General features: G+C 44.7%; 1 protein-coding gene across 1 annotated transcript in view; it reads right to left on the bottom strand.

Moving 5' to 3' along the window:
- The window catches only part of COL7A1 (collagen type VII alpha 1 chain), a 782,081-nt gene that overhangs the window by 529,919 nt on the left and 239,321 nt on the right, over positions 1 to 12,841 (bottom strand). Inside the window, exons 11-12 of the mRNA XM_069646196.1 lie at positions 10,366 to 10,485; positions 364 to 510 (exon numbers count right to left, since the gene is read on the bottom strand). Of these exons, the coding sequence (XP_069502297.1) occupies positions 364 to 510; positions 10,366 to 10,485 (267 nt within the window). The remainder of the gene's footprint in view (positions 1 to 363; positions 511 to 10,365; positions 10,486 to 12,841) is intronic.

The following is a 12,841-nucleotide window of genomic DNA, read 5'->3' as shown; positions in this document are numbered from 1 at the left end:
CTTAGTGTTTTGTGTGTCCCAGGATAATTCAAGGACAAAAAGCACAAGAAGGTAACAAATAACAGGACTGTATGCACATCTGGCAGGATGCATGTGGCCCCATCTCGCGCCAGATGAGGGAGATCTAAATTATGATAGCACAATCATCACCTTTATCATGGGAGCCATGCACTGTGACTCCGGTTGTTCATAGAAATGACTGAAAAGGCATCTGTTTTCTCCTGAAAGCTCATAAAATCCGATATTTTTTACTGCGAGCTAAAGAAAGAATCATTACTTTAAGATTGATTACTGCTGGCACTTTTTGGGGCTGGCATGGCATCCCACTGCCATGTCCTAGTCCATCATGGAACCCCTTCCTACCTGTTTTGATCCCCGCTGTGGCTGGCAGGCCTTCGTTTGCACCATAAAGTGGCGTGACAGTGACGCGGTAGTCGGTGCTGGGCAGGAGGCTCTCGATAAAGTAGGCGTTCTGGTTCCCTTCGACTTCGTCGTCCTGCACATCCTGGCCTGAAACAGAGCATTAAAGTTGGATTAGTTTGAGGTGAAAAAGAAATGTGAGCATTGTAGAAGACAGGGTAGCATATAGGAAAAGTAGGTGTTATGAGAACATTCCTTGCTTGTCAATCATGAGCAATTCCCTGGTTTTAAAGGGTGGGGCCCAGCAGAGTGAGACATGCCACATAATTTGTGGGACTCCACCCTACAAATTATGGAGGTCAGAAGGGGGCATAAGCACTGTAGGTAGACCAGTGGTGGGATTCATGGTGGAGTTGAATGGACAACTGCTGTGGTGTCGCCTTGCTTGGATTAATGTTATAATACTAACAACTATTATGTAGTGCCGTATGACTTCTTGGGGTGGTCAGGAAGGGTCCCCATGATTGTTAGGGGTTCATGTTGCATGCACCGTATTGATGACAAGGGGATGGCAGCGAACTGGGCGCAATGTTGCAAATTCATATGCATCGAGTGCAGTTAATTATGGATGGGATACTTTTAATGTTACTGTTGTTTAGAATATACACATATTAGATCTTCATACATGTCGACAGATACAATATTGCAACTCCAAATGAAACATGAACATAATCTACCCACAGGGTGCTTTGCAAAAAACGTGGTAGTTGGGACTCTCTTACAAAATGCATGTTGACTTTTAAAATTACTTTCTCAGGTTTTCAGATAGCAGAATGTGAGTAAATCAGTCATTTTAATCTCTCTGGTTAGCTGTTGCACATGATGTTTAAGTAGCAGGAACATTTGTTGACAGAAAGAAGAAGGAGTTCATCTAGTAAAAAGGACAGCTTGCAAATAAGACAAAGTTTATGATTTAAGAGTCCTGCAAGGGAACAGATGTTTTCTCGCTCATTGTATTGAAAACATGTAGATGGGGTTGATCATTTATTGGGCTGGTAATAAAAATGGGGCCTGATGCCAGGTTATCTGTGGTTAATTTTTTTACATGTCACCAGAGGCTGTATGTTCATAAATTAGTATAACTTCAAAAGCGCTAGGCGTCTTGGGTAGTTGAGATTGCAATCAGACGTTCAGAGAAGATCTTGTTATTCAGGCCTTCCTCATATTTGCTAAAATATGTAAGCAGGCCATGTGCAATCTTAAAGTTAAAGGCCTAGGCCTGTTATTGCTAGTCATGAATTATGTTTCAATATCATGGCCTACTACGGACGGATTCTAAGGAGAGGTGTGTTCTGAATATTATTTGAAGATGACTATTAAGATAAGACTGGCCAATGAAAATTGAAGAATTGGGAAACGAGGAAATTTCTTTTAAGTGGTTTCACTCCAATCATGTTTGGGGAGTGGACTGCAATAAAGTATTTGGGAGTGTTTAAGCTGTTTTGAAAACTGTATAAAAGATGTGAATTGATGTGGTATTGTTGATACTTGGGTTAGTTTGGTCCTGCAACACCATCTAACCGCTCCCCAGAGTTCTGCACAATAGAATTGCTTTATGTACAACTTTGTACTCTCTTCTTAAGTGGTGGGCCTGTTTGGGTTGAAGTGATTAAAGGCCCATCTGCACAAACATAATACTCTGGCTTTTAAGCACTGTAATATTAGATCTTATGTTTGCTACAGACTCATGCAAGTGATTTGCAAGGACACTTACTGCAAAGATAGTTTGTGGCTACAGATATATGGAAATGAATTATAGTGATCATTACTGGCATAGAGAGATTATTGTCTCAGTCTCATTCAAGTGATTTACAGCACCCATTAATGACATAGACAGACTGTGCTTTCAGCTTCATGCAAGTTACAGTTTGTAAATCACTTGCACAAAACTGTATCCACAATCTATCCATGCCTTTATGGCCACAGTAGATCACGTTCATGAAGCTGCGGCCAAAATGGATATCAGCATTGCTGCTCCCTGCATAGCACGCAGATACAGAAGTATCCTCATTATGTGCAGCCATTGTCACAGACAGTATATCGCTTTGATGATGTCCTGCACACAGTATATGATGGCATTCACAGCACTGTGACTCTAAACAGCGTTTAGGATGGTCCTCCATCATTCAAACACATACGCATTGCATTCACATGATTATACTTAGACACCTGCACGCTCATACACACACAAACAGACACACACACTATGACAGTAACATACAGATATACCTAACTGCAGACTTACACAAAACTAGTGTGCGCACACACACACCTACACACACTGCATGCATTGCATTCAAACACTCATGCCATCATACAATACAAATACTTAAAAAAATGTACCTATAAGGTATTCTGCTTGTTCTTCATTTTTGGTGCGGAGGCAGCAGGAAGCAATTTGTGAGTAGGTGGCATTCTGGATTAAATTTGAACAAGTGAGGATCTTGCTGGGTGACAGCTGTTCTAACCTGATTGCTTAGCTACCTGGGCGGGAGTGTGCTGTGCCACACATTCTGTAAATGACATTCTGTCATTTTTGTTTACCTAATTTAAGTGCATAAATGTAGTGCTCTTTTTGAGCGAGATAAGGCAAATGGGGATTGGGGAACCTGGCAATGAGGAATGTCCTAGAGGAGCTGGGGTGGCCTGTCCATAATGAGTGAGAGGGCATCAACCGAGCAGCAGCTATCGCCTAATATGGAGTAGTCGAGGAGCCAGCCCAGTCTTAACACTGAGCTGCTTTTTGCATGTGATTTATCTTTGACAGTTCTGTTCTCCAGCCGCACAAGCTCAATGAGCCTTGCAAGGCTGGGGGTGTTTTGATTTCCCAACCTTGTTTAGCACATTGGAAAGGCTGGCTGGGGTATTGCTTGTCTGTGTGTGCGAGGGAGACTTCCTAACCAATGCTCTAGCTTCTGCGTGCATGTGCAGGAGCCTGGATTATGGCTCCTGTTCGTGCTACGAGGGAGCTGGAGCACTAGGAAGAAACAAACTTCAGGACCTGCTGGGCAGAAGGTACTTTTATTATATTCATTATTTAAATATGTGTATGGATGCGTGTATGCTTGTGTTATGAGTGAGCGTACGATGATGGGTGCTTGTGTGAACGAAAAAGTGGCCAGTGCATGCTTTGTGTGAAATTAATGTTGTGTAGTGTGAGTATGTGTGTTTGTGCTCGGCCAGGGAGTTGATTTTGGTGAGCGGTGGTGAGGAAATGTGTTCAACAATGGCATTTCAAAAATGCCATTGTTGTACAAACCCCCCCCCCCCGCCTCCTCTGGCCAACATCAATATCCCTTCTGTGGCGCTGGGGTGCCAGGGAACGGGCATGGTATTTATTTACTGGACATAGATGTTCAGTAAAGAAAACACCATGTCTGCCTCCTGTGCCTCCCAGCGCCTTGCATACACACAATCACATTGATTGTATGCATGTGAGGCACTGGGGGCCCAGGGGACAGGCATGGTATTTTTTTGCTGGACATCTATGATAGATTGCCAGTAAAAGAATACCTTACCTGCCGCATTTGCCCGCCAGCATCTTGCACACACGCAATCACATTAATTGTGTGTGTGTGTGTGTGTGTGTGGAGTTGGGGACCCATGGGGCAGACATATCATTTTTCTAATGGACATCTATCATTGATGTCCAGTAAAAAAATACCATGCCTGCCCCCTGTGTCTCTAGCACCTGGCTTCATACATAATCACATTAATTGTGTGTGTGTGTGTGTGTGTGTGTGTGTGTGTGTGTGTGTGTGTGTGTGTGTGTGTGTGTGTGTGTGTGTGTGTGTGTGTGTGTGTGTGTGTGTGTGTGTGTGTGTGTGTGTGTGTGTGTGTGTGTGTGTGTGTGTGTGTGTGTGTGTGTGTGTGTGTGTGTGTGTGTGTGTGTGTGTGTGTGTGTGTGTGTGTGTGTGTGTGTGTGTGTGTGTGTGTGTGTGTGTGTGTGTGTGTGTGTGTGTGTGTGTGTGTGTGTGCGGAGTTGGGGACCCATGGGGCAGGCATGTCATTTTTTTACAGGGCGTCGATGTCCAGTAAAAAAATATCATGCCTGACCCCTGTGCCCCCAGCGCCTCGCATACACACAATCAAATTCATTGTGTGCATGCGAGTGGCTGGGGCCCAGGGAGCAAGCATGGCATTTATTTATATGTATGCCCAGTAATGAATGCCAGTCCAATCCCCTGGGATTCCTAGCACTTCACATGCAATGTCATGCCTGACTCCTAAGCCCCCCTTCGCCTCGTATGAACACATAATTGATTATCTGTGCATGTGATGCATGTAGGGCCCGGGGGGAATGCATGCCATTTATTAATGAGACATCAGCGCCTCACACACATCTGGCCCTTGGTCCCCCCAGCGTCCAGCACTCACACATAATCACATTCATGATTAATGTGATTATGTTTGATTGTGAGGCACTGGAGCACCAGGGAGGCAGGCATGGCCTTTTTACATTATTTATTGAGCATCTATGATAAAGAAAGCATAATAAGTCTAATTTTGTAGCTAGAGTGGCATTCTAATACAACCAGTCTAGCCATTTCTTATGGTAGTATATATTCTGTATTGGGTATCATTGATAAGGCAAGCATGATCAGTGGAATTAGTCTTACTATGACATGACCTTTTGTATTGGACAACTTCGATAAAGCAAGCAGGATAAGTGTTATTATGTAGTTAGACTGGCATTTTTATGCACCCAGTCTAGCCATTGCTTTCTGTGTCATGACATTTTGTATTGAGCATCTTTGATAAAGCAAGCATAATCAATAGTATAATTCTTACTGTGGCATGACATTTTGCATTGAGCATCTTTGATAAGCAAGCATGATAAGTGTTATTATGTAGCTCGACTGGCATTATAGTGCCGCCAGTTTGGACATATTTACATACTATGGCATGCATTTTTAATGGTAGAGCCAAATGCAGTATGTTCCCACGCGGGGATACTGCCATATATTGGCTGAACAATGGGGATACTGCCAATATATTGGCTGAACAAGCATGGACAGATTTCCTTATAGTATCATTGCTGGCATTATGCGCAATGCAAACATGAGCATGTTCTTATTTGGGAATAATAGGGTCTAATGGTGCAGTCAGCATGGAAATGTATAGGCATGGCCAGTGTTAAAATGTTTTATACTGGCAAATATTGCAGGGAAAGGCATCATGAAAATGTGTTGGTGAAATGCTCCTGTGCGCTTTCATCGATCAGATTTTTTCATGAGTTACCGTACAAACCAATTTCAAACTGTTTGGCTTTTTACCGACTTTTTCTAAAATGCTCAATTTTAACCCATTATTTAAAAAATAATTGGGCTGGGAGAAGCCCCACGAACCGCCGTTGATTGGTTCAGGCTCTCTTGCTACGCGCTGTCACTAGGGCATATCTGCAAGAAATGTTTGTGCCCCTCCATTGAAACAATTCACCAGCCACCACTGCAGAGGAGCGACCACGCCATCTTCCGTGGCTCTGCCACTGTCCAGGAGAGTTGTGCAGAGGCTTGTGTGTAATTTTAGGGGAATGGTAAAGGGCATGGACTACACTTACATCTTACCCAGAATGCACGTACTGGTAAGATGTATGTACATGATTTCAGTGAGCACCCTTTACAGCCATGGGACATACCACCACCCTTTATTTCTGTAACACATGATTTGATATAAGAGGAAACTACTTAAACATTTGAATTACCAAGATTCCAGATGAAGAAGGACAAAACACAGGCACAGTGATCAACTGGCCGCATTTCATCAAGGTCCCCTTTCTCCAATCTTGGCTTTTTGGTCAATAGCACTTTGCATATTGGGACTTATAGTTTCATCGCAAATCCTAGACCAGGGTTGTCCAACCCAAGTTCTGGAGGGCCGGAATCCAGACGGGTTTTCAGGATATCCCTCTTTAAAAATCATGAAGAAAAATGTGCATACATCTAGACCAATGTGTATATTTTCAAATCCATTTCAAGAATCCTCCAGGTAGGGCAGGATAGTCCAGGAAAGGTAACCCTGTCCTTAACCATACTATACCTGATCTTGAAGGTGTCACTCTCAAGGATTCTAAATCTGCCACAATTCAGTAGAACTGCATGCTTAGAAAAGACCCATCCACTGGTCCATGTCCTCCAATAAAGGTCCTAACTCAGGATTCAGACCATGAATGCAGTCAGGGACGTAATTTGGGGGTCGCCAGGGGTCGCAGCTGTGACCCCTGTGTTCTCCCTTGCTAGCCCTAAAAACCCCAGGTCTGGGGGTGCCCTAGTGCTTTCTTCATCCATTAGGGTGAAGGTTTGGGCCATGCCTTGCAGCGCGAGAAGGAAGAGCTCAGCAGGGGTTGGATCTGCCTGTGACATATGGAACATGTCACATGCCACGTTCAGACCCCACCCCCTTTCCTCCGGTTTCCTCGTGGCTCATATACAGGAACCAGGAAGCTCTCTCAGCTTCCTTGTTCCTGTTTGTGAGCAGCACGAAGGAGCCGAGAGTGGCCTGGAGCGACAGGCTGAAGCTGGAAAAACAGTAAAGTGATTTCATGTGTAGTTTGCATGTTTGAAGTGGGTGTCAGATGTTTGATGAGCTATGGGTGACTGCGATGAAATGTGATGGTGTGTTTGAATGTTCTGGGTAGGTGTGTGCATGTGTAGATAATGCAGTGAGAGTGAATGTAAGAGAAGGTGTGTGAGTGACCGGTGAGTGAATGAGTATGAATGTGATAGTGTATGTTTGAATGTTCTGGGTGTGTGGGTGCGTGGGTGCGTGCGTGTGTAGAGATTGCAGTGAAAGTGTATGTAAGAGAAGGTGTATGAGTGAGTGTTTGGTGGGTGAGCGAGTATGAATGTGATAGCATGTTTCAATGTTATGGATGGGTATGTGTCTGTTTTGAGAATGCAGTGTGAGTGTACGTGAGAGCAGGTGTATGCATCAGTGAGTGGTGGGTGAAAGAGTAGGAATGTGATAGTGTGTGTTTGTGTGTTCTGGGTGGGTGGATGCATTCCTATGAGGAGGCAAGGATGATACGTGTTCTTATGCATCTAGACTGGCTTACATTGGAACCAGTTTGGACATGTTTTCTTATTGTGACATGTCACTTTTAATGGCCAAACCAATGGGAGTATTGTCTTACATAGAAGTAGTGGCATATATTGGCAGAGCCAACTTTGCGCCCCGTGCCAGTAATGATGATATCAGAAACATCTCAAAGCGAACATGAGTATGTTCTTATAAGGCAATGCTTGCATATGTTGGCATGTTGGTTGAGCCAGCATGAAAATGTATGGGCACAGCCAGCATGAAAATGTTTTCTATTCTGGCATATATTGAAGGGACCGGCATCACAATGCTTTGGGAAATGCACCTCTGCACTTTTGGTGACTTGCATCTATTGTACTTTTTTCCATGAGTTACCCTACACCGTACAAAACCGATTGCAAACTGTCTGGCCTTCTACCCAATTTTTCACAGAAAGTGTGCTGCGTAATGCCTCATTTTAACCCATTATTCAAAACATGTTCTCATGGGAGGTGGAAGAATTCCCCAGATCCCCCTCAACCTGTTTTTTTTTTGTTCGGGCCCCCTCGCTATGCTCAGTTGCAATCACATATTTATGGCAAATATTTACACCCTGCAATAAAACAACTCACCAGCCACCACTGGTGGCTGGTATATTTTGGGACCAGCCACTGCCCCCTTCTTTCTGCACTAGGTGAAACATTTAAGTGTTGATTAAAAAAACATATTTACTTCTTTCACTTGGATAAGTGCAGGCACCTGCAGCGGCATAACCATCATGGCCATTGTGCACACATGGTGGGCCGGGCCGGCCCAGGGTGTGGCGTGCCCTGTGCTTTGTTAAGGAGCTTGGGGGAAGGCCCCTCAGCATGGTTCGCGGGGGGGGGGGTACATTTTGTGCTATGCCACTGATTGGGCTCTGCTCACCTTGAACGCCTTCAAGTGTGATGTGAATGGTTGATAGGGGCAGCAAACACGACCAGGACCCTGCACCGTTGCAACACTGTGAAAATAAGGGTTGGACACAGAGTCTCAGAAGTGAGAGAGCCATGGAGTGTCCCATCCCTCCCCACTCAAGCTCCTTCTTAGAAAGGGCTTTATGGAAGCTTCATTCACTGATAGATCCTGGGGTTGGGGTGGGACATTGAATAATGCACCTCACACATTCAGCTCTGAAAATCGTAGCTGCATTGAGACCCACTCTTGAGGGAAGTGCAGCTCCCCCGTCCCCATACCTCACTCCGTTAAAAAAGATTGAAGAAGAGTCATGTATAAAAGATTAGGAGATTAAGGTGTTATGTTCGGCTCTGGGTTGTGGGGGACATGTGGTTGCTTGTCACAAAACTTAAAGATAAATGCCCACGGAGACAGATGGTCCCAGTTTACACTCGAACAATAGGTTTCCTCTATCGTAGTGGTAGCTGACTCGTAGATACATTTATAACCAGGGAATGTTGTTGATACTAAATCCTGGTCAATGATTTAATTTTCAGGCCTTGCTCGTGCGGCATTTTGCTCCTGGGTACACAGACAGTGCATACTTCCCCAGGTCACTGTTTGTTTGGCTTGTTTAACACATCAATGCCACAGATAATGAATACTTATCTGTCCATTGATCTACAGATGTTTCATACACTAGCTGTAGCCTGCTTTAGAGACTTTGGGTACCCTGTTAGAAGTACTGCATTATGTATGTTTTACATATAGGCTCCATGTCGAATCTGGAAAATGACATTCCCCAAATGTGTGATTCTAGACAAATCTCCCCTCGCACTGTGGATGGAATTCTTAGCCTTAGCTTGCGTCACATCTAGACAGAATTATGAATGTTAGCATGTGCCACACTTAGATGGAATTCTGAACCTTAGCTTGCGTCACATCTAGATGGAAATGTGAATGTTAGCATGTGCCGCACTTAGATGGATTTCTTAGCCTTAGCTTGCGTCACATCGAGATAGAAATGTAAATGTTAGCAGGCGCCAACCTTAGAGGGAATCCTTAGCCTTAACTTGCGTCACATCTAGATGGAAATGTGAATGTTAGCATGTGCACACTTAGATGGAATTCTTAACCTCAGCCTGCGTCGCATCGAGACAAAAATTGTGAATGTTACAACACTAAAATGAAACTGTGAACGATGACAAATGCAACACTAGAATGGAATCCTGCTCACTAGCCTGCCTCACATCTAGACAGAATATTGAAAATTTGCTAGCGCCACACTCCGATGTAATAGTGAATGATAGCAGGCATCACACCTAGGCATAATTGCAAGGACAGCAATGCCAGCTAACCAATCCACTATCAATTTCATCCCTCTGCATACACCTCTCAAACTCTAACCAAACACAACCACAAGCCTAAACCGTAGCAAACCGCACAAACTTCACTACACTGCAACAACAAAACAAACCGCACATAGACTTGCACAACAGTACACAACGACTATCGACCGTATAACACCCCAAGCCCAGCCAACGGACCCACCGGGCTGAGGCTGCAAACAGCACATCACCGCTATCTTGCACTTTTCCAGCTCATTCTCACTAACTCACTTCCCCTCCCTCTTTCAGAGCCACCAGAGTGCCAGGGGACCACTCCGGTGGTGATAGTGCGCGGTACAAATATCCTTTAACATTAACATTAACATATGGCTCAAATTAGAGCACCTGGAAACACAGCTGTTAAACACATCTGAAGGTTGTGTGCCCTCACTTCCTGTGATGTCACTTGAGGGTGGGGTCATTTCCTGTGATGTCATCGGAGGTCAAGGGCTGTGTGATGTCACTTCCACCACCCCTGGCATTTTGGTGATAGCCACACAACTAGAGTTTGCCTGCCAGATAACCCACCAGACTCATGGCTCATGTATGCATAACGGAGGAACTACCAGACACAACTCTAGTGTCCACCTGCCGGATAACCCACCTGACAATAGTCCCCAGGAGATGCGGTAGCCAGTCGCACCACTCACGCCTCTCCATGACATCAGCGCACTTTGGGAGGAGATGTTCTGCGCAGACAGTCCTTGGACCCCTTCCAAACGCACTAGAATTAAGATAAAATACCAAAAAATCAAAATTAAGACTTCATAAAATACATGTATTAGAGTCAATGCGAAAAGCGGGCAGGAACAAGCGTGACCAAACCATAGAAACTGAAGATGGAGTTGTAATGAATGACCACCAGGATCATCCAGATTACCAATTTCTTTAGTCATCATTTTACTTACAGATTCTGCATAGTCTCCAGCTATACCCTTGCTTACTCTTCACCGCTATACCTTGCTTGTGTATGAGGCCCCCTCAAATTGCTTTAAGACGGGGCAGTCCATAAGTGGCACTGTATCCTCTTCACTCGTTCAACACTTAATCCACTGATCTGCCAGGACCTGCCTTTAGTTCAGAGTCTTTACATGCCTGAGGACTAGCTATATCCGCTCTTGCATTATGGGACAGGAGGAGTCAGCTCAAGGCGAGCAAGAAGGGGGCAATCATGATCACTTTGAAGTTAATTCGTACAGATACCAGCTTTAAAAAGAGCGGGGACTTGGCCTAGAGCCCATTTTGCTAAGTGGAAAGGGCAGTGCTGCCAGGACTTGCCCACTGGGAGGATGCTGATGCTGTTGAAACAACATCTAACCCTGTATGTGAATAGATGGGAAGGAAGATCCCACGCTATTAAGAATTATTATTATCATTATGACTAGGGTATTTATAGAGCACAGACCTAGCCTGGGGAAGCGAAGGAGTGCTTCACAAGGTATATGAAGAAGTACACCATACGGGAAACAGATGCACAAGGGAGCGGGGAGCTAACAACGAAGAGAGGGTGAGCAGTTTGGCAGCAGGGGATCTACAAGAGACCAGGGGAGGAAACAGTGGGGACCAGATCACCCAGTCTCAGATAGGGTGGGCAGTGGAGGTGTAAGGACCTCTGTTTGTTTGTTTGTTTGTTTATTTATTTATTTGTATAGCGCTCCAAACCCGGAGGCAGAAGGGCACTTAAAGAAGACGGTTAAATGGCATGATATATACAGTTACAATATACATGATTTACAACGCTCATAAACATAGTTAGGCAGAGGAGGTGTGCACACATATCTGAGGGGGGGGTACGTGCTACTCTTTGTTCAGGAGCCAACCGATAACATGTTTCCTGAAGATCTGGAAGGACTCAATGGTTTTAATGTTGATTGGTAAGGTGTTCCAAAGTTGGGCGGCAAGTACTGGGAAGCTGGCACCTCCAGCTCTCTTTAAGGAGAATCTAGGCAATGTCAAGCATATGGTGTTGGAGGATCTTGTGGTTCTGGTGGCGGGTTTCATGGTAAATTTATTAGTGAGGTAAGGTGGGGCTAGGTGGTTTAGTGCCTTGTATGTGAGGCAGATGGTTTGCAAGTACATTTTTTGACGTATGGAAAGCCATTTGCACGATTTCCTGGCAGTGGAGATGTACTCTCACCTGGGGATGTTAAGTGCTGCACGTAGTGCGTTGTTTTGAAGTACCTGTAATTTGTTAATTATAGATTGGTTAGCACCTAGGTACAGGCTATTGCAATAGTCCAGTTTGGACTGTATGAGGGCTCTGGCAAGAGTGAGGCAATGATTAGGTGATAGGAAGGGTCTACTGGCCCTAATAAGTTTGCCGGTGTAGGCGGAGGCGGAGGCTGAGGCGATCATGTTAGTTTGCTTAATGAGGTTAGAGTTGGCATCAAAGTAAAAGCCGGGAGTTTTTACGCTTTTAGCAATAGGGATGGTATGACCATCAATAATGATGTTGTTATATTTAGGATTAAACTTAGACTGGTTGTTGGGAGAGCCAACAAGGAGGAGCTCCGTTTTCTCATCATTCAGGCAGAGGCCATGAGAGGCCATCCACGCCTGAATGATGGAGAATATTTAATTAATCCGGGTGACGTCGTTACCTGTGATGGTGAGGAGTATCTGGGTGTCATCTGCGTAATTCGGGTTGGCTGACACCCAGACGGTCTAGTTGGTCAAATAGTGGCTTTGTTATACAAAGTGGGGGAGACAAAGGAGCCTGTAATAGGGATGGGATCTGCTGCAGCTGTTGTATAGAAAACTCGCATAGTTCTGTTTGTGTTAGGGAGGGTCCATTAATTGAAGAGGAGTGTCTTAAGATCCTGAACAGTAGAATCGAGGGGGCATGTCTGATTGTGACGGGGAGAATGCACAAGATCCTGTAGTCCTTATGCATAATCCAGTGATGACGGAAGCCGAGCTCTGGGTCTGATTTTCAGGAAATCATATTATTGAATCGATTGGAAAGGGTATGGTCCAGATCGTCGATAAGGGAGCTATCCAATGGAATTATCAATGTCTTTACATGGTCATTACCTTACCAGGCCAGGTGGCCAGCCCATTTGAAAGGGGAGCAGGTTTTG

This window comes from Ambystoma mexicanum, chromosome 2p, assembly GCF_040938575.1.
Source record: "Ambystoma mexicanum isolate Mex_15411 chromosome 2p, UKY_AmexF1_1, whole genome shotgun sequence".
Classification (NCBI taxonomy): domain Eukaryota; kingdom Metazoa; phylum Chordata; class Amphibia; order Caudata; family Ambystomatidae; genus Ambystoma; species Ambystoma mexicanum.
The sequence above is the reverse complement of the archived record's forward strand: the minus strand, read 5'-3'. Positions and strand labels throughout refer to the sequence as shown.